Source organism: Strix uralensis, chromosome 3 (assembly GCF_047716275.1).
Source record: "Strix uralensis isolate ZFMK-TIS-50842 chromosome 3, bStrUra1, whole genome shotgun sequence".
Taxonomy (NCBI): Eukaryota; Metazoa; Chordata; class Aves; order Strigiformes; family Strigidae; genus Strix; species Strix uralensis.
The window spans coordinates 129,266,078-129,288,935 of NC_133974.1; the positions used below are offsets into that span (position 1 = coordinate 129,266,078).

The following is a 22,858-nucleotide window of genomic DNA, read 5'->3' on the forward strand; positions in this document are numbered from 1 at the left end:
ATTAGGATTCCCTCTGTTCCCCTCACTCTTAGTTTGAATTTAGAGCCTTTGCTGCCATTTGAGAATGTCAATCACAGGATTTGTGTTTACTGCTGAATATCAAAGCATACCTCATTACATTAAATGCCTATACTTTATTTAGGGCCTATGGGCTTTTGGATTGGCCATTTCTCTTTGCTTTGGTAAGCTGACTGACCACTGCCTTATGTAGTTGCATATGTTGATGTAAATAACGCATAAATCCGAGAGAATTGGCAAAAAAGTTTATTCTCTGTAGTCTGTGCAAATGCAAATTTGCATTTTTCTTCTGTGTTCTTAGATAAGAAGTGTTCCCTAGCAGGGTGCTAATCTTTTTATTTTCAAGGAGATAAGACCTGTAAAGAAAGTAAGGATAGAGGGGGGGAAAAAGTTAGTTTTTCATTTCGAACTTTTCCTGTTTACAGGACTTCAGGTACCTCCTTGTGAAACTAACAGCCTTACAATGTAACTGAGGGAGGAGGGGTCTCTGTACAGTATTGATGTTCATGTAATAAGGGGCAAGTCAATGCTTGAAATATATGCCAATGCATGAGCTTACCGACCTGCAATTTGAAATTTCAAGGGCTCCAGAGTCATGTGCAGCGCTTGTGGGAGACCCCCAAAGGCCAATGGTGGTAGGTAAAGGAGGTGATCAAATAGAGCTCTCTACTCACTGGTAAGTAATCCAAACATAACACAATGGTTTTGTCAACTTTCTGGGCACATCCTGTCCATAGAGGGGGGCATGAAAACGACACCATGCTAACAATGTGGACTGCTTGTGTTATCCATGGAGTGCAAGATAATTGCAGCCTTACAGGAAGTTTAGTTTTCCAAAATGAAATAGAAATGAAAAATCAAATTCTACAAGAGCAAATTCTAAAAAAATAAAAAAAGTAGCATTCTCTCTAAGCTCTTAGAAAAGGATCATTTAGCAAGGATAAGGTACATGATCTGTCACCCTTAAACTTGTACTGTCAAAGCTGAACTCTCATAAAAAGCTTAAAAATAATTGTTTAAAAACCTTTTAAATACTTGAATAATTACAATTTAATCTTCTTGTTGAAGTTAAACTTTAATTGATAAATACTCGTTTAATTTTTTTATTTGCAATACTTCTCTGGAGCTGCAGACCTGTCCCTTTCAGCAGGACTTCATAGCTGGTTTATTGTCTAATTTGACTCACCTGCTTCAACCCTATGCTGCAGCTTAGCTTCTGTGCCTCTGTTGCCAGTACTGCACAGTTGTTATAAATTCTGGTCATTATTTTGTCTATGAAATTTTATAAGTTGGGAGAAGAGCAAGGTAGAAAGGATGTTAACAAATTGAAGTTGAATGGAAATGAGAACTAAAAGGCCTATGTGAAGAGATAGTATTGCAGACCAAAAAAGGCTGAACTTACTTGGAAATTTTAGCTGCTGATAAGTAAGTTTCACCAGTGAAAGATAAACATAGAGTTTTAAAAATTACATTTCAATAAAAGTTAAATTATACCAAGCTCAAAAAGAATGAGAGGCTGTTTAAATTTAATAAAGATTGTATGGAAAAACTAGGCAGTGTAACTTATTAAAGGACTTTTATTTCCCAAGTAAATGGAATTTTCTCTTTGCTGTATTTTTCATTGTTTACCCAATGTAGGATTTGTAGAGGGTTATGTGATTGCACACAGGAAGATCCATTAATAACTTCACCAGATTTTGAAGGTGTGAAAAGTGAGACTTTTTTTTAAAGCTGTAGTGACTTATATATTGATTTACATGGTTAAGAAATCACTTTTGTTCGGGTGTGAATTAACTAAACATATTCCTAGGGGGGCTGGCTATGATGTGTTAATTCAGCCAGATGCTATTCTGAAGTTCTCACCTCAAGCACCAGTAAACATCAGAAGTAAATATTTGTCTTCTTACTGTTAACCTGTCTTTTACCAGAGGAAATTGGCATTGAAAATAGCGTAGTAGAATTTGGCTAAAAGCCCTATTTTTAATTTGTCTTCTGCTATTACAAACTCTTTTTACAGCTGTGCTGAAGTTACTTGTAAGAGTTGTTGTCCTCTCCTTGATTTGAATAAGAATTTCCAGTGCACATGAATTTTTTCATAGGTTAGTATTTATAAGTTATTTTTATAGGCTAGTTATTTAACTCTATAAATAGCATTATTTAGTTTGAGGTTTATTAAAACTAATTTGATTTTTATCTAGTTTAACGTACATACTCAAGTATGTGTACAACAGTTTGAATTACATATATGGAATCAGCAGTTTTATATTCTTCAGCTACTGTATTGAGACAATAACACTGAACGTATTTAGAAAAGAAAAATACGTCTGTTCAACAGAAAAAAAAAAATATTTTCTTTGAAGTATTTTGTGCATTATAGTTTTTATCGTTGATCATCTTGAATGTACCATGTGAACTTTTAGCCAGTTCCAGCTTGAACAGTTTGGGTGAGCAACAGTCAATGCAGAGCAATGTGCATCATTCCCATTTTATATGGTGAATTTTAATCACTTAACTTTTTCCTCAAATTTTTTATGGCTGTGTGAAGGTAATTGTAAGTGTACCAGTCAACTATGACAATCCTAGTGTCTGCCTTACTTATTCTTGCAGTATGAACAGGAATTTGAATTTTATGCATTTCCTTTTCCTTAAAAAAGAAATTTTCTGTCCCACATCCATGCTGAAATGGTCTTTGATGATGATGATAATACTTTTTAGACTTCCAAAGCATACTTCAAAATCCATGTAGTATGGGAAAAGAAACCTAAATACTTTCCATCCATTCCAGTTAAAAGAAAAAAAAGAAAACAAAACTCATCTGTGGAATACAGTATAAAATAATTCCCTCATCTTGAACATGGAGGTTAGACAAAATGTTCTGTTTACACACCAAACCAACCATTAAACTGGAAAGGCTAGGGCTGTTTATCAAGCTTTGTACGACTAGATCGTAACTGCCCCTTTTCAAACATATGAATGTGGCACCAATTCTGCATACTCTGTCAAGATTTAGATTGCTGTGGGAGTGTATCATGCTATGCTGCCAGTTGCCCTAGAGGAAAACGTTTCTGGAAATGAGTATGTATGAATTGGTCCCAGTGCTCACAGAGTAGTGACGTTTTCCTTTGACTTAGATGAATTTAGAAGTATTTCTTTAAAATACTTTAATAAATAAAATGTTGCTTAAAAGATTGCCTCTCGCCTTATTAAGTACTGCTGTAATCAACAGAAGTGCTCCATCAAGAACACCTTAAATCTGAGATTTTAAAAGACCAAAATATATTAATTGTTGACACATTATTTTCTAGATAATGCTATCCGCTGTTGTGCTCCTCTCTGTTCCCACAGGGTTAATATGGGGCATACTACAAGATTTATGTGTTTCCCTGTTCTGTCTTGAGTAGGATAATACTGTACAACCCCCATATTTTCAGGGGAATCTACTTAATCTAAATATCACCAAATATAAAATCCTATTTATTTGCGTGGATAGTTGGGTATAGCGTATAGATGTCAATTGCTTCAATCTGGTTCACTTTGTGTTTTGTCAGTTATGATACTCAGAGATGAGATTTAATGGGAATTACTCTTCATGGAATTTCAGAACAATCTCAAGTTGAGAGGGAAAAGGCCCTGTGTGGAGATATCTTTCAGCTGGCGCTGGGTAGAGCTTTCCTAAACTCTTAGTTCCTTCCTTAGGGGCTTGTAAAATTATGACTATTTATGGGATTTTTTTATGTGCAGAAGAAGGGAAGGATGAGATTTCTAAAATACTCTGCATTTGTGCACATGAGCATCTTCCTGCTTTGTGTGCATGTTCTTAGCTAAGTTTGACTATTTGGTCCCTGATTTCATAAAATTAGCTTCCTTTCCTGTCACAAGGAGCAAATTAATTAAGTAATGTGAGGTCTTACTTTTCACATTGATGTTCTGTTGTTTCCATGTGAAATATGAACTACATAACAGATTATTTTTAGGTTGCAATACTACATTGTTAAACCCCACAAATGGCTTTTGCAATGGACTTGTTAATATAACTTATTAGCTGAAGTCAGATACGGAATTTGTTAACAGATATCACCAAGTAATAATCAACTTGCAAAATTTTGAAATCCAAGCTGCTAAATTAATGAATCAAATACATAAAAAGCTATGGACAGGCAAGCTGGATCTTCTTTAGTCCCTGTTGGACCCCATATGGAGTTTGGGCTTACTTTAGACTATATGAATTGTTGTGTTTAACATATTTATATTGATTGTCTTGATATTAGCTTGAAAGGAGGCTGCATTTTTCAACATTCATACGGTTTGAAGAAATGAAATGTGTAACGTTGAAAGTCTTCTCACCAGGTGCATTCTTCCTGGAGCTCCTCAGGTTCATAATGCCTTTTTGTACGGAGAAATACAGCGAGTGCCTTGGTTAAATTGTGATGAATTCTTCATTCACTGGTTCAGAAATGGTCCTCACTGGTTTTCAGTTAGTTGAGTAAGGATAAATATAGCATCAGCAGTGATTCTTTTTCTGATCACAAAAAACCCCCAAACTTATATTACTGAGAAGGAAAATATGGAATTCCTTTGCTTCGGTGATAATGATTTCCCTCAGAAGGTTGTGTGGGCCAGGTGTAAAAAAAATACTTCCCTCGGGAAAGGTTTCCAGCCTCCTAAGTTGCCCCATCTAAAAATAAAATAAGCCAAAGCAAGCAAACTAGACCACTGAATTGACAGCAGGTAGTGATAGGAGAGATCTTTTTTTAAAGGAAATACTGGTGAAGAACATTTCCATGCAACATAGACTTGTAAATGCTTGTGGTTTTTTGATTAAAATATCTTTTAGAAAAAGAAATTAGTAATATAACTACTGAAGGCAAATATTTTATGCATGTGAGAGCTAAAGTGGAAGATGGATGGCAGATTGAGCAAATAGTTTTACAGATGCTGCAAAGAAGGCTGCAAGCATTTTTTCTTTGCTGTCAGATGATATGGAAAACATACTGATCCACACTGAGCCTCATCCTTCTGTTCATTATGGGAGCCCCAAGTGTTTGATTTAATATGAATTAAGATTACACAGGTGGCCTTAATTCTGGCATTTCCTAACTTTGACGGGCTTGATTTTCATATCTGTAGTTGTCTATTAATCAAGTTTTTTGTTGTGGATATAATTTCCTTTGATAAAAGGGGGCAGGGGATGGACAACAAAACCTGCATCAGATTAGTAGTTCTTCTCTATATAGAAATCATAGGATCATAGGAAAATTCATGTTGGGAAGAGCTTTATTCAGTCTGATCTTGAAAACCTCTAGGGATGGGAGTCAGCACCTCCAGTGAACAGCCTGCTCTGCTGCTTCAGATCTTTTCAATCCACAGAATAGTACTGTTCTAACTGGATTAATAATACCTGAATTACATTGTGACTGGCACTCCTGGGAGCTGTGAAATACATTTGCCCATGAGATGTTAAGAAAGGGTTCCTTTATTTTCTTTTATCTTTTCAACTTGGAAGGGAACTTCCTCTTTTCTTATCCCCTTTGCTCCAGTCCTCAAAATTTCTTTTGCCTCTCCTTCTCCTACCTTCCTTGATCCAGGTTTTTACCTTCCTCTGCTTTTCAACTTACTCTTCTTCCCATTGCCAGCTGAGACCCTAGATCTATAATTTTTCACCTCTCTCTTTCTTTAAGCAGTTATTCTGCTTTACTGTTAGGACATGCATCTGTTTGTTTTAATATTGAATGTGGTTAGTGCCAGCCTCTGAGTGTAGAACTTGTTCCAGAAGATCTAGGTGTAGGTGAAGAGGAGAAACTTACTGTTACTCTAGGTAAAAGCCAAGGATGACACTCCTGCTTAGGAGTTCCAGTTGCTTGAAGAATATTGTAGAACACTGTAGTGCTGCATTGCATATTTTTCCTTTTAAGACTGGTACAGTATTAACTCAAGTGTTATCTCTTAAATTAAGTGTGGCCAGAGTATCATCAGCATGAGTCTACGAAGAATTCTACCTGATAAGTGATGTTGTATGCCCAAGGAAATTTTAAGTGATGATGGGAACTTGATAGTTTGAAGTTGAATAGTTGGGTGTATTTTTTTTTTTAATTTCCTCCCTCTGGATCCTAGTCCAGAAAATACACTTTTATATGAATAGCTTAATATCCTGTGGCATTATTTGCTTGGGTAAGTTTATGTAGGATTTTTTTTAACACAGGTGAGTTTTTGTACAGGAAAGATTGAGTAGCTTAAGGCTTGAGGACTTGTGCAACAGCAGCGTTCATCTTTGGAGTATGTGATGGATGATGTATCAGTTTTGTTTATTCATTTTATTTTATGTACCCTGCATGCTGTGTCACAGCAAAAGCGTGTGATTAGGCATGAAGTTAGAGTGCCTTGCCCTGGGTTCTGCAGAGAAGGGAATCTGGGGCAAGACTAGGCAGAGAGGGGAAAACGGCTCTTTCTCTTAGAATGACTGAGCGTGATGTATTATGAAGGGGAGGGAGGAAGGAAAGATCCAGGGTGAGACAGCTGAAGTGTTTGTGAGACAGCAGGCAGAGAGCTCGCATCAGCAATGAATGCTGGAAGAGCCCTGCTCTTAGGGGAGCAGATCTGCCTCAGAAGCGATGGAAGTAAGGACACTTTTCTAGTGACCCAGAGGGAGCGAAGGGTGATTTGTTTCAACCAGGAAGCCACTAAAGATTACTGAACTGAGAGCAGGTCTGGGAAAAAGAATCTGTCCTGGGGCAGATTTCTTCTCAAGGCTTCTAATTATTGTCTCACTCAGGATATCGGAATTTTCTCTTTACTGGCAAGTTGCTTCTTGTGGAATTTCTTTTTTTTTTTTTTTTTTTTTTTTGAATCATACATAGCTGTAAAGATCACTGTCTTTGAAAATGCTACCTTGAAGCTTTTGGGAAAGGCCTTTTGATATGACACCTTTGGAACGAGTTGCTGAATCATTTCTTAGTGGACAAGTGCCCGCCGCTAAGAAAACAGCGTTTTTGGCACTTTTCTGAGTAAAGGCAGGTAATCTAAGAATAGGATGAGTTCCGAGATGTTTATTACCTTGTTTCCAGAGGAGTTTTCTTCAGGTCCTGTCTGAGGCAAGAGAGCATTTTGGGAAGATTTATGACAGCACGATCGGTACAATATGCATGATAACAAAGTCGTTTTGCTGATCGGCCCGTCACTTGGTTTTGTGCACGTTTGTTTGCACACTCCTAAGAAGTATCATCTGACTTTAATATACTATTTTTAGTAGTTGTTTCTGTTTGTGTATCCTGCAGGAGAATGACTCAGGAACACTGGATACAGTTGGTGCAGTTGTTGTTGACCAAGAAGGAAATGTTGCTGCTGCTGTTTCCAGTGGAGGTTTAGCACTAAAGCATCCTGGAAGAGTTGGTCAGGTGATTATACCTTTTCAGTTGGGAATGATTGTTCAGCAATTGTGGCACTAAGCAAGAGCTGTGATAGCACACGGATGTTCTCTCTTCCTTCACATTTATCTCTGAAGGCATTTTCACTGCATTGGAATGCAAGTTTTGTTTTTAGTTTCCTCCATCAGCGTTATAAAACATTGATAGGTAAGAAGTTGTTCTGTAGTTAGTTACCTTTTGCCAGAGCTATTAATGAGTTAATTTCTTGGGTTTAAATACCTCCTTTATACCACAAGCAGTCTCTTAAATTCTTAGTGTGTTTTTAAATAAGATTTTCATCAATATTTAAGGAAGCTATTAATTTTTAAATGATCTTGGGAATTGGTGAAAGTGACAAAGGTATTAAAAGAACACATCAGGTATAGGGATTCCTTATCGTTGTTAGGTGGGGGAATTTTGGGGTTCATCAGAAATATCATACTCCATTGCTGTACAGCTGTATTGCTGGTTGACTTTTGCCACTCTCTTTTGAAATATATTGAAGATTTTCTTTTGGAATAGCAGTGTGAAAGGGACTTCATAATAGGGAACAGCTGGAATTGTTTTGTCTTTTGATATCTGTACCCTCATTTTCTGTAAAGTTAGGTTACAATACCAAGCATCTATGATAATCAGTTCTGAAGAATAGTGAAAGAAGAGGTAGCAAAATGAATTGGAACTGCAATTTTGACTGTTACAATTTTCTTATTTATCTTTTGTATTAATACTTGGATTTTTCTTGGGTGTCATTTTTTTGTTGTTTTGAGGTTTTTTAGTGTTGGAAGTTTTTTCATTTTGTTTTGTTTTTTAAGGGAAGGGAACAAACCCCAATCCTTGTATACCTAAATTTATGAAAGATGCACTTCTTTCCTTAGGCAGCTCTTTATGGTTGTGGCTGCTGGGCTGAAAATACAGGAGCTCATACCCCTTACTCCACTGCTGTGAGTACTTCAGGTATTTGCTACTTTTATAAATATTTCAAAAAGTTGCTATCTTTCTCTGTAATTAGTTTACAAATACCAAGTAAAGTATTTCTATGAGTGGTGAATGTAGTCTGGAAATAATGTTAATACATTCTACATGTGTATCATGTATTTATGTATAAATGCATGTATATAATTTATACATGTTAGTATTGTCTTGACATCTGTGGAATCTCCGTTCGTTGCATACATTGGTCATTTTACTTAAAGGAACAGATTAACAACCATGTGAACTTTTGTCCTGTTCAGAAGATTTTGTATTGCACTGAAAGGATGTACTCTATTTGTTATGTATTAAGGGACTTGTCCTCCTGTAAAAAACTGCTGTTATAAGCCTAATATTGTGCTAAACAAAGAATGCTTCTGTGATTGGAAGCCTTCTGCAAAGGACTAAGATAATTAGAGGATCCTTTAACATAAGAAGGGTCCCTTCAATACAAAAATGCTACAAAATTACATTTTCCCCTCCAAAAATATTTTAAGTATTATTTTTTATATATACTTAAATATATGTATTTAAGTATTATTATATTTAAGTGAATATTTAAGTGAATTTGTTCTTCATCTCTCTTTTCCTCTCAAAAGGAAGGGGAAAAGGCAGAACCAAATGACTAGAGTAAGTGTCTTGGAAAACATTTATTTAGAAATTGTGAAAGTACCATAAGAATTAGGGTAGCCTCTCTTCCATTTTCTGAGATTCTGGACACACAAACATATTTTGTTCATATGATGCCTATCAGCCAGCTGTCACACAGAGCTGTTCAATCAGTTGGTGTGCTGAGCACCAGAGATAACAATTGTAAAACCAGATTTGTCAACAGATCTACTAAATGTAACAGGACTGGAGAAATAGTAAAAATTAGAAATGAGAAAAAAAAAAAAAACCAAACACCCAAACAAGCAAAAGACAACTAGGAAAATAGTACATACTGCAATTTAAGATTTGAGAATGTAAGACAGGATGTTTTTCACTTGTCAGGAACAGACAGTGAAAAAGATAATTGTATTATTACACAATACCAGGTGAATATTACAGAACCCAAAAGCTTTAAGGTGTAGTTATGCGGGAGTTACTTTGCAACTCCTGCATAAAAGCAGTTGAAAGGACTGCATTTCATCTCTTCTATTTTTTTTTTCCCCTTAGTTTTATGAACAGTCTCAAATAGAAAAACTACTTGTAACACTTTTTCATAAATGCTTATGTCAGGACACAAAATTTATGATTTGGACTACTCTTAATGGTCAGAGTTATTAGTGTTCAGTATAGAGAGATGAAAAAAATCTGAAGAGTTCAGATTTAGGTAATGTAAACTATATCCCGAGAGTACTGCAGAGTTATGAGTCCTGTTACAGAAATAGTGTAGGTAACAGCGTGTAGAACTCAAATTTGACAGAGGCTGAAAAGCATCAGAAATACCCTGTGTTGCTTTTGAATTCATATATCTTTCTAATTTCCCCTATATTTAAGTCTGTCTTGCACTGTTGAAAATCTGTGTAGATGTTCACCCTTAAGTTCAACGTTAGTAATAGCAAGTGTCCTTTCTAGTACTTATCAACGGAAAGTCCTACTGAATGCAGAAGTGCTGGAAGATCTTTCTACTCAAGGAGCACCATATTGATTTTAGTTTAATAAATGTATACCTATGTAAGCAAATATATTTAAATATTGCAGTATTGGGGACCATAACAATTAGCGATTATAAGTCCAATATTAGAGACTAATAATAATTAGAGATTGCTTGTGGAAAAGCTGAAAAGGACACTTTTGTTTATTTTTTTTAAACCGTTCTTTACAAAGTCAGCTGGATTTGAAGTCTGCGCAAGTGCCAGCAAGCATCCTGATACACTTAAAGGAGATGTCTGGGTTTAATGATAGCCTTAAATAGAAGCCTCCTGTCTTTTTGCTGGTACCAATTTTATATAGTGGTAAATACTTTAACGTTATACTATTTATGAGTCTTGCACATATATTTATATATATATTTCTGTTACTTTGGTTCAAATCTAGCTTCCATGACATTACGTTAGTACTGATCCCAGTTAATTGAAATAGACTGCTGGCTGTCTATGAAGCATGGCCATCTGTTTATGCAGTGATTTGAAATTCAGACTAGTGGTGTTTAATTAAACTCTTGTTTCTGGTTTTCCTTTAAAGTGTGTGTGTGTATGTGTGTGTGTGAGAGAGAGGGAGATAGAAATGTTTACAGGAAGTGAGAACTCTTCTGTAATCAATACCATTCTTTTTTCCATTTTCAGAAGCTCATAATGTTTTATAATGTAATTTATGTTTAGTACAGTTTTAAAATATATTGATGTCTGACTCTTGTTTAAAATATGAGCATCCAACAATGTGAACCATGAAGTTAATTAAGGGATACAGGGATGAAAAAATTAAATTATAGGAAAGGTTGAAAGTATGAAACTTGGCTGGATCACAACAGGGGATGAGAATGGGGGCATAAACATCTGCAGATATTCAAAAGGTGAAATTGCCAAGGCTAAGTGAGAAAATAATATGTTAACATACATTGTTGTTGGATAAAATTTTTAGAAAATAAAGGTGCTGTCTAAACTCTAGAAGATGCCTTGGTTTGGAAAGCTCTAAGATTGACAGTGCTTCCTAAGAGAAGATACGTGTAGTTACTCGATGCACCTAAAATCAGACCAGACTGTATTTGTGATATTATATGTAATGTTATTTGTAATGATTCTACCCTGCTCTCGTAGGTTTCTAAATCGGTTTTGTGTGGACATACATTTTTAAAAAACAGCAACAAATGAAACTTGCATGTTATATATAAATAAAAAAAGTGTGTGCATGCACATTCATTTCATGTTTCATTTTACATACAGATATATACACTTGTATGTAAAAGTATTTAAAATATGTACATAAAATAACCAAAATTTATAATCAGTTTAGATTTCTGTGGTTTTCACAATATAACATTTTATTGTTTTAATTTCACATGTCTCTTCATTTTAATTTGTCTTTAAGTGGTATATTTGGCACAGATTTATCCTAACATTTTCTACAGGGATTTTTTTTTTCTGTTTTATGGAGAGAAAAAAAAAAAAAAGAAAATTTAGGCTTTGCTTGCTGTGTGTATAGAGCTGTATGTGTAGATTTTTAATATTTATTGTTAAATGACTTCACAGAATAGCTGATTCATCTAATCAACTTTGGGATTTAAAAATAAAAATCTTGAATGAAGAGAAAAGTTTAACTATGATTCCCTTAAAGCTTTATCGGAAGTACACTCAAAATGATTAAGTATTAATATATGTTAAACCAAATAATTTTAACTTAAGGATTCTTTGGGAAATGAGAGTTTTCACAATTGTGCTGGTTTAGACTTTTTAAATTGTTTTAATGATAGCTGGGGATAGAAATTCAAGCTCTGAGAGTTTGTTATATCGGGCTGTATATTAGGCCTTGAAAAAAGATGTTCTTTGGCATTAGTTTCCTACAAGCAATTTTTAAGGGTCAGGTTTTGTAAACTATTTTGATGCCATACTTATGAAATTGCTCATGTCTTTGCGTTTTGGATGATATGGTCAGCAAGAGATTGAATGGGTTGGGGAAAACCTCTGGTGTGGGGAAAGGAGAGTTTGGAACAGTAATTCAAAGTATACAGAGTACAGTGCCTTGCACACTGAAATCCATGCACAATTGGCAGATAGAGGGTGTTTGCAGGTCTCCAAGGAACAGTATGGGACTGGGAAAAGCAACTCCACTGTGTTATCCAAGCTTCTAGAAATTTGTAATATTTGGACTTTATAAGCTGGAGATATCTTTGGTTTTAATAAGTCGGGATGATTTTCTCAAGATTTCTTATTTCTTTTTATACTTAGGAGACCAGTTATTTAAATTTTGCTGGGAATGTGTTTCTTATTCTGTGATGGTTTACCTTTGTAGAAGCTTTCTTGGAAAAATAAAAGTGTTAGTTTAAATGCCACAATTAGTAACACAGTAGGTTTTATTCTTGAATTTTTGTTAATTTTGTTCTAAAATCCTCCTATTGAAGCTTCAATTTAAGACATGTCTTTCAGTACCTTCCCCATAAAAAAAAGGGGGGGGGAGGGAAGGCATCACCATAAAAGTACTTGATTAAAAGTACTTCCAAATTCATGTAGCTTTCTTTCAATAGTCATACATTATTTGAAGACATGCTTTTCCCTCTAGATCTTCTGTTGGCCCTGTGGATGCTGGCAGGTTTCCTGCTTTTGTGTCTTCAGGGAGGATTTGGTATTAGTTCTTATGCCTTTAGCAAGTTGTTTCTCAAATATTTTTGGCCATTTTTATCGTGATTTTATATTGAATGTGCCAAAGGTGGTGGTTCTGAACTTGTTTGGGCATGACTTCAACTTTTTGAATGGTATTTTCTTACCTCTAACAGTCTCTTGGCCTTGTTGTTTAGCCACACTGTCTTTGGTTTTATTTTTTTTGGCTTTTCAAAAGTTAGTTCATGATTTATAAAATACAGGATATTGTAAAACTCATATTTTATGGCTATAGTTTAACAGGGGGTGGGAGAACTGAAATCAAAAGATGAAGATTTTCTAAAGACAGGATGGGGGAGATGGTGGAGCTTAGGAATGACTGAATATAAAGGACCTTAAATTCAAAGTTTATTCTGTAACTCTCAGTCTAAAATTCAGTTTCTATGTAAACAAGTAAAATATTTCTGATTTTTTTGGAGACGTTTCAATGTGTGAACTCTGAATTATATTAAAATTATTTTTTAAAAAAAATACAGTTGTGGGACTTTACTGGCAACTGAAGGATAAACATTACAGGAATTCTCTAAGTATCTCAAAACCAATATTAAAATTCAAGAAATTCAGAGAATGTTGCAGTTGCAGACATAGCTAAGGTACCTGGGCAACCTTAACTGTGACATCTAACAACATAATGCAAGTGCCATTCCATGCAAGAATAATGATAGAGAGTGAGCGAAAGCTTGTTAAATGAGATGAGCATTACCAGTGGCCTTTATTTAGTATAAATGTAGGTAACAGCTAAACTGGTTTTTGGATCAACATAGTAGAAGCTGAATCTTTGGTCTTTAAAAGCTTGTACGTGCATGTGCACACATTTAGACACGCACACACAAACAAAACGGCCTCCTCTTTAAGCACCCCTACTGCCTCCCAAAAGAAAGAGGCCAAAAACACACTTGTAAGGCCACTTGGATCTCTTTAGTGAATGTTTTTTGTTGGTATATGAATGTAAACACAGGAAGATGGGTATTATTTGGAGGGAAAACATTAGTGAAAAAAAAAACCCAACCGCAGAAGAAACAATAGTCCGTTTTTTGGCTGTAGTTTAAGAAAACATTTCCTATTTTTTCCTGAACATAATAGGAATCAAAGACTTTGTGTATATTCTTCTCATTCAAAATAATATCAAATGTGACACTGAATCTCCTCCACGGTTGGAATATCCATGATGATTGTGAATATTCATCTGCTAACTGTGCCAAAAGTAATACCAGTGGAGTAAGAGGCAGGCAGTGTTTTTCCTGGGAGATAAGTTGAAAAGTAATAATTCTCTTTGAATATACAGAAACTTAAATATAAAAGATAAAGATAAATAGGCTTTGAAAATGCAACTGTAAGTGGCATTTTTGAGTGGAAATGTTGAGACTGAGAATAACGTGTTGCATTCATTTTTACATCTTTACAACAGTAAGTAGTAGAAAGCATACCTACTCATTCATCATGCATGGGTGGTGTGCTTTGTGTATGTCTATCAGCCATCGAAGCCAGCAAACCTTTTAATATTGCGTTTCTGAAGATAGACAAAAGGTCCTGTATTATTTACAAAATGCAGAAATTCTGTAACACAAAGCCACAAAGTCTCCATCTTTTACTAGAATCCATCTGAGGAGAATACTTTATACAAGAAAGGTACAGTGATGTGCTGGCCTAGGGAGAATTTAAATGGGACCTCATTATGGTTTATAATCCTAAAGAAAAAGGAGTAGAATCTTTAAATATATTGAGCTCTTTTAGAAGAATTAACCATGTTAACAAATATAACTGGGCTTCAGGACTGAGCCCAAAGTTGTGCTTTGTTAAGAAAGTAGCAGGGATACCAGATTTATGGACCCACACTGAGGTGTAGTTGAGGATTCAGTCTGGGAAGAGTCTTTCAGTGATGTCTGGCTCTTCTCCCGTGCCCAGAGTCTATTCCTGACTGACTGAAAATCAGATACAGATAACAGCAATGTTTTAGGATTACGTACACAGACTGTATGTATTCTGTGTAAATAAGCAGAATGTGCCTGACTCCCTTAAGAATTTCTTGTGTTGGTGAATTCACCAAGATCCTAAAGGACTGGCTACTAAGGTCTTTGGTCAAAAGCAGTGACCTCTGTTCTCACAAAGGTGTTTTAGGGATTACATCAAAATACTTTAAAAGCGGTGTTAGATATACATACGTATATGTGATGCATCATTCCATTAAGTGAAAAATAGCATGTTTTGTGTTGTGAGGAATCACTGAATTGTTAGCTTGGAATGAACCTGTGGACATCATCTAGTCCAGCTCCCTGCTCAAGGAGGGTTCTCTTGTTTTCTAAATCCTTATCAATAAGGAAATAAGCGTGTTCACTCTTCCTCCCCCTGCCTTTTCCTGCTTAGACTTTTACTTTTTGTTCAGATCTGTTCGTCTTTCCAGTCCATTGTGTGCCTCATGGATGCTTTTGCTGACAAAATGGAACAGGTAATGTGGAATAGGAAATGACACCTAGAGATGGGTTGTGCTTGTTGAGCTATGCCCTCAGCCAACATTTTGGTCTCTCCTTACGGAAGCCACTGAGCTGTAGATTCTGACTTGAAAACTTGAAAACACAAGAACCACAGTGATGTGCAAATCTATGAAGTAAATATTTTTCAAGGAAGCTTTAACGCCAGTAAATTGGCTTGTGAGGTAGGACTTTGGCTTTGTGATCCCCGTGTGTTGAGAACAGCAGTGGCTGAGCTGGAATCCAGTGATGGCGGATGCCTGGGCAGGTGCTGTCTGTCTGTCTGGCCTGAGTCCTCCTGAGTCATTGCTCCAAAGGTCCAGGGGAATTTCACATCAAATCTTATATCCTGTATAGATCATTTGAGCTATGCTATGTGAGATAGGTACTATGATACAGTTAATCTCTTTGTAGAAATATGTATTATCTCTCAAAATCAGTTTGGTTCTGTAAGATTTGGGGAATAATAGGTAATTTAATGCATCACAGATGAAGCAGCTGCATATGGAGGAGAGTTATGTCATTGTTACAATGAACCAGAGGGTAGAGGAAGAAAGAGGTCTATCTCCAGACAGATCAGTATTTACCTCTGAAGTGAATGCTTCTGTCAAGAGCTCAGCCTTTGTGTCCAGATGGCGTTTGGAGGCTCCAGTGCTGTAGCATGTGGTATCTGAACTAACTCACTACCACCGCAAGGCTGTGTGAAGAGAGAGGAAGCAACAGCCAGAGATGATTTGTGGCAATGGTAGCATTAAGAAGCAGTCAATTAAACCCAGTACCGCAGTGTTCAAAGCTGAGGGGTTTGTCCACAAAATAATCAGAATGATTGTTTGAATTGCCTTCGGAAGGGTTGTTTTGAAGCGGAACTGGATGGATGCAACAATCAAAGAGTGCTTATTGCCTCTTGAAATTTTAATTGGACTTACAATATATTATTACATTAAGTGTGAAGTTGCACGGGCTTTTTAGAAGTGGTAGTCTCCTGCAGAAGGCCCGCTGCTCACAGAGCAGTGCGCTCATAACCGGGGGCAGCAGCCAGCCGTGCAGCACCATCTCCTCCTCTGAACACTGTTAGTCCTGTTCCAGTTTGCTGTGCCTTGCCCAGATGGCTTGAAATAGGTGCAAGGATATAAAGTGAAATGGAGATGGCTGAACTCTTTTTTTAGGTCTTAAATGTTTTTCTGCGATTGGAAGAAAACGGTTGTATACATTTAGTTAGCCAACACATAAGCTGCTCTCTTATTTCCTGTAAGTTTTATATGACAAAAGTGGTGTAGTTTGGAAAGCTGTAGTAGTTTTACAAAGAGATCAATACCAACAAAGCTTCTGATGAAGGCCTAGGCAAAAAAGAGTTTGCATTTTCCTTTTCAGTTTAACTGAAATTAATATTTCAAAATATATATATAAAGAAGAATGTAAAATGCACATCCTCTTCAATGGAACTACAGTTTTTCTTCATTCGAGGTATATCCGTAGTTCTTGTTCATAATAATTGAAACAAATAGCTTTTTAAAATAGTTAGTTACCTGGCATTTCCCATTATTTAGAAGTGAAGGATTCATACATTTGGCATATTTTAAGTCTTTAGCCTTTTTCTTTTCCCTTATCCGTAAAATTATAGAAAAGCCAGATGAGTTGTTCTTCAGAGTGATTTTAGTTTATTTTGCCCATCTTAAAAACTTTAAGATATAGAAAGTGTTTTGCCACCTTTCCTTAGAGAAGCTACTTTAGACAGAGTTTCTCTGGATGTTGAATTTGACTTTTGCTATCTTTGAAACCTACCCAAATTTACTGAAGTTACAACCTCTTGGAAAGTTTCTATTTGCATATTCTTAGTAGGTGTTCGTTACTTTGGAAGTTAAACCATCTAAGAATTTTCTGTCTGCAACAAGAACGTTCTCCGTTGATCCCTCTAGGATCAATGATTTAGGAATTGGACAGGACTTTGTTTGCAGGTGTTCTTCCTGGCAGCAGGTCAGTAAGTTAAAAATTTCCCCTGCTAGTATGAAGGCGAGATGCAGCAGCTGATAGAGTACAAAAAGCTAGAAGTTATGCAACTTTAATTTAGTAGTGTAGTGCATTATGCTAGACTGTAGCATTTTATGTCTTTTTGGAATTAGACTTTAAATTTTTATTTTAATATGTAACCGACTGTATCAGTATCTTACTGGCCAAATATCTTTATTGTACTTTGTTTTTTAAAATCACTGGCTTGCAAGCTTTTAGTCAGCTCTTTCTAGAAATACTGGTAATGACAACCACAGCTTACTAAAATACAGGTTTCACTGTTTCCATTAGGTGTAACTAGAAGTTATTCAGGAAATAAAGCAGAAATAGTAGGTTTTTAACTTGTTAACTGACACTTCTAGGCACTACTATGTAACTGAAAATAACATGAAAGTTGAAACAACTTAACAGGACCAGGTTCAGACTCTGCTGTATGGCATGGATAATAAAATACAGATAACCTGTATCTTCTATCTTTAGCTTCTGAAAAAGAAGAGTCATACTTTGGCAGTGGAGTAAACTAGATTAATTTTTCCATTCTCGAATGGATGTGAGTAATGCAAGTTTCCATTTTGTACTCCTTTAAAACAAGTTCCAACACTTTGTGTTGAGGTACTGTATGTTTCAATAGCTAGACAGGCTCCGGCAGCTTGTCAAAGCTCCATAAGCTCTCTGCTTATGGCTTGCAGAAAGAAAGCTAGATTTTCATTTCTCCTTCCATTCAACAGGAGTCTCTTTCATGTCTGAAAATTGAAAACGCGTGTTTTTCAGTGTGGTGCATGGATGTGTGTGTGCCCTCTGGCACACCTGTTTCTAATTTCCTGACTTGAAAGCATCTCCCATCAAAAGAAGCAGAAAAACAATTTCTTTCTGACACGCTGCTTGGAGGCCCTTGCCTTGCAGAAGGCCTTCCTTTCGTTTGGCATCTTGGTTCCATTGGTAGAACATTATAAGATGCAGAGCACGCGTTGTATGGGATGTTCAGCTTACATTGTGCTGGGTTCTTTCCCTTCTTGTTGTGGTTATTTCAAGCATTAGAAATCTACTTGAGAAGTCGCTATGTTGAGGAAAAAACAGTAATTTAATCCTTAGTTTCTTGCATGAAGCTCAAATTAAGGACCAAAGTTAAGGTTTGTATAACCTATGAGTAGTAGTTACTGTTTGGTGCAGAAGGTTAGGTTAAAGTTTAAACATTATAGCTCAGATTTCTTACCTTTTCTTTAAAATAGCATGCACTGTAAAATAGTATCCAACATGATAGCTGAAAATTACAGATGTTAACAGTCTTAAAAAAAAATTAAACAAACCCACAAAAAAACCCAGTAACTTGGTTGTGAAAATTGTGCCTAGGCTGACTAGCAAATTGCTACAGAATAGAGTTATTGACTGTTAAAGATCGCTTAGGAAGGAAAAATACAAAATTTTAAGCTCCAGCTTAAACATTACAGCCTTGTCTATTTTCTCAGTTCAGCAACTGACACTTTCACAAACAGCATCTGGATTGTCTCCATAGCTACTGTGCTGCAGTATGTACCTATCTGGTGGTATGCTATTGAATTACATTGGCTTCATTTACTGACAAGCTAAATAGAACAAAACATTCAAAAAGTCTTAGAGCTTAAAAAACATCATATGCGTACAGCTAAACAGTGCTTGAAATGCAAAGACTGGCCCTGGCTCTACAGCGTAACAGCTAGTGGTTCATATGCTCATAAAACTTGCCTTTGCTAAGCTTTGTTCCTTGCTAATGTGATCAGGTATACGCAGAAGACACTAAAAATGTGAATCATGTTATGCACTTCTATATAACTTTATGGACTATAACAAAAAAGTCTTCAATCTTTAAATGGGTCGGTAAGGTGTGCAGTTCATATTTCTGCCTGCTAAGGTATGCAACCCTGAGACATTTCTTGTCTTGTGCATATATTGACATTTAGGTACCAGAGAGTTGCTTTCTAGAGTATCTGCCCACTGCTGGAATTATGAATGACAGTGGAAAAATTATTGTCATTTGTCAGCATAGTAGCAGGTTTCCGTGATCGGTCCCTGTCTCTCATTCCTCTGCCAAAAGACACGTATCTCACGTGTTGTACAGCACTGTGCAACGTCACAGGTACTGCTGGTTTGCCTGATTCATTAATCAGCAATATCTGGTGCATGGAGTGCAGGAATGACCATCTTGCTGTGCTCAAAGCTCAAAAAAATGCCTTTTGGGGGCTTGGTGCTATTTTTGGCTGAAATAGTAACTTGAGAGGACTGCTGATACATATATAGCTGTTAAGTTATAATAGAATAGCAGGAGGAAAAAGAGACTATGAAAAAAAAAGAGGTTGTAGATTGCCAGATTGTTCTTGTGGGGATCTTGTAGGAATCAGTGAAGAGTGTCTGAATAGGAAAAGTGGTATTATTCTCAGAAATTGCACATTTAAATATCCATGGAAGAGGGAAGTCCTATTTCTCTGTTGATCAGCTTTGCACTTTGAAAGAAACACTGCCTTAGAAGCTGTACTGCGGCATGCTCCGAGAAGATACGTGTCTCTGAAAAGCCAGTTCTGATGCTTTCTGTGTGATTATTAGGGGTTTTCTCTATGATCTCCAAGTGGTTTTCAGGCAAGGTTAGAAGCTTCTGGTTGAAGACAGGTTTTCTGGTTGGGTTTTTTTTTGTGAATTTTTGTGAATTTTGTTGGGTGGGAGTGTTGATGTGCTTGAGGGTAGGGAGGCTCTGCAGAGAGACCTGGACAGGCTGGAGCGATGGGCTAAGGCCAACTGTATGAGGTTCAATAAGGCCAAATGCCGGGTGCTGCACTTGAATGACTCGAGCGTGTCCAGAGAAGGGCAACGAAGCTGGTGCAGGCTCTGGAGCACAGGTCTGATGGGGAGCGGCTGAGGGAACTGGGGGGGTTTAGTCTGGAGAAGAGGAGGCTGAGGGGAGACCTCATTGCCCTCTACAACTACCTGAAAGGAGGGTGCAGAGAGGGGGGATGAGTCTCTTGGACGAAGTAACAAGCGATAGGACAAGAGGGAATGTCCTCAAGTTGCACCAGGGAAGGTTTAGACTAGATGTCAGGAAGTATTTCTTTACAGAACGGGTTATTAGGCAGTGGAATGGATTGCCCAGGGAGGTGGTGGAGTCCCCATCCCTGGAGGTGTTTAAGAGTAGGGTTGACATAGCACTGAGAGATATGGTGTAGATGGGAACTGGCAGTGTTAGGTTAATGGTTGGACTAGATGATCTTCAAGGTCCTTTCCAACCTAGCTGATTCTGTGATTCTGTTTGGGGGTTTGGGGTTTTTTTGGTTGGTTGGTTTGGTTTTGTTTTCTTTTTGTTTAGATTCTGGTTCTCACAAGTCTGCTGGTTCAAGTGCAAAATAAATGTGTTATGTCTGTCAAGCCTTATCCTTCTTTGCTTCCCTTGTCGTAGGAGCCTGTTGCTGGCATATACCTCAGGAGCCTTTAGGAATCTGGGGTTTTTTTAAACGTCTTTTCCCTTAACCTAGGAGGCATCAAAATATCTTTCTTTGCATGTATGTATGTATCAAAATAGACTATACATTTCCTGTATAGGCAACAAATTGTACATAACTCTGCAAACATGGACAGCAGTAGTTCCAACAGGAGTATTTTTGTCAGTGGAGGGGTTATGAGTAGGCAACGTGGTGTTTGCACAACATTATGGTGTTAAGAAAATAATTTGTTTGCTATATGAAACAGTTATTTCAGTGAGAAGCACTAATTTAAGCCAGTAAATTTTTCCAGATAGTCATCTCCATTTGAGTCACTCTTGTGTGAAGGCTTATGGAAGCTTTGGTCTGTCATTGCAAAGTGTTTCTCTGAGATATAATGAGCTTCAGGTTACCAAAGAAGTCATCATCTTAACTGGGAAAGGATAATAAAATTATTTAAACTCTGTTTACAGGAAAGTTACTAGAAAAATGCGTTTGAGACTTTAATGTAGAATTGCAAAATTATTAGGAGTCCCTGTTGATTTGGTTTCAGTATTATTCAGTGACAAACTGCAAAGTATAATAACACATTTGGTTAAACGTAGTAAAATGTGAGATAGTTAAGCAAATGATCCAGATTAACATTCTCATCAGTTTATGTGCATGATTTGGAAATGCGTTAAAGTAGTTTTGACTGTAGTTGCTGTCTTAAGTCATGTTAATAAAACTTTTTTGGAAGTTGGCTAATACTGGTGGTTAGATTACAAGTAACTGGAACGATAAATTTGAACCACAGCTTTATATTGTGAGTTATAAATTAGGTTTCAATTGCTGTAATTCTGTATACATTTATTTTGTGTCTATCTTCAGTGTTTTCCCAGTTTGAGACTGTGGACATATATAGATCTTCTAAACCTGCAAGACAGTTCACACTCTAGTATTTGGTTCTAACTTGAGGTAATAGGAAGGGCAATTCTACTGGAATAATTAGTGTAATTCTTTTTCTCAGCCCTTATCTGGTCAAAGTATGTGAAACACTGCTTTGTTATTTTTCTTGTTCAGAACAGATGTTCCTACATCAAAAACTGCAGTAACAAATTTTTCTTTTCAAAATGGGGGGATTATTTTCCTTACTTATCTGTCCCTGCAGATTGCTGGCATGTGATGTGTTGAAAGATTTTTACGTACGCTGCCAGCAGCAGTCTGTAAGTTTGCTGCCTTACAGGTTGACATAAATATGACAAAAAGAAATGACTTTGTCTGTGGGGATGTAGAGATGTGTGATGTGTTAGTAGAATTGCAAGGCTGCTTTCCTTGTGGTTGATCCTGGATCACATCAGTGGGCTGCAGCTGTTCTTAACTCATATTAAGTTTTCTCTCTCTTAATTTTTTTTTTTTTTTTGTAGCAGACTTGATGTTATGGGAACTCTTCAATAAAATCATTCTCTTAGGGGAAAATAACATTATACATCATGCTAAAAAATGGCTATTGTCTTTTTGATGCCAATTTAGGAATTAAAAATGTTGAAGTAGTAACATCTGGTTTTATTACTAGATGCATAGGAGATGCATAAGCACACTCTGATTTTTTTGTCTCATTTGCTTGATTCACATGCTAAGTCCCATCCTTCTTACCTCACACAGAGTGTAAATGTTATATTTAAAGGTGTTAACAGGTTCTTTTCAAGAAAAAAATCAACTTGCTAAGTTTTTGTTGGAGCATACGCTTGTTTAGTTTCATTCTTTGCAGCAAAACTTCATGATTAAATTTTCTTAGTTTAAAAAAAATTGATAGCCATGTTGTGATCTATGGGTAAAATACGTCTTGCAGTATTTGCATATTGTTTATACATTACTTTGTCTTGAATAAATGTTAGTTCACTCTCAATTCTATTGTGGACAAAAGCTTTTGAGCATGGAAGTAACGAGGCAATGAATGGACAGTTCCTCCTGTAAGCAGCTGTATTGTGTGAGCCTCTTGAAGATAATATCCTAACCAGGACACTTTTCTCAATAACTCAAAAGCTTGACAGTCTCAGTGAAAACACTTTTTTCTTGTGCTCTCAAGACCTGCCTCACTTTGCTCTGTAATTGTTGTAGTCTTTCAGCTCTTTCATTTTTCTCTAAGTTTATAACTGTTTTTTACTCAATCTGTTTGCTATGCAGAGAATTTCTTGTCTTTCTGTTGTGCCAATTATATTTAGACTCAGTGCCAAAGCACCCCACTTCAAACAATTCAGTGTAACTGTATTAAT

At 36.5% G+C, this 22,858-nt stretch overlaps 1 protein-coding gene across 4 annotated transcripts in view; it reads left to right on the forward strand.

Moving 5' to 3' along the window:
• The window catches only part of TASP1 (taspase 1), a 90,196-nt gene that overhangs the window by 36,443 nt on the left and 30,895 nt on the right, over positions 1–22,858 (forward strand). For 3 of the 4 annotated variants that reach the window (XM_074864384.1, XM_074864385.1, XM_074864386.1), the window contains exons 9-10: positions 7,290–7,409; positions 8,294–8,372. In XM_074864384.1, coding sequence (XP_074720485.1) covers positions 7,290–7,409; positions 8,294–8,372 — 199 coding nt within the window. The remainder of the gene's footprint in view (positions 1–7,289; positions 7,410–8,293; positions 8,373–22,858) is intronic. The other variant, XM_074864387.1, reaches the window with a different exon arrangement.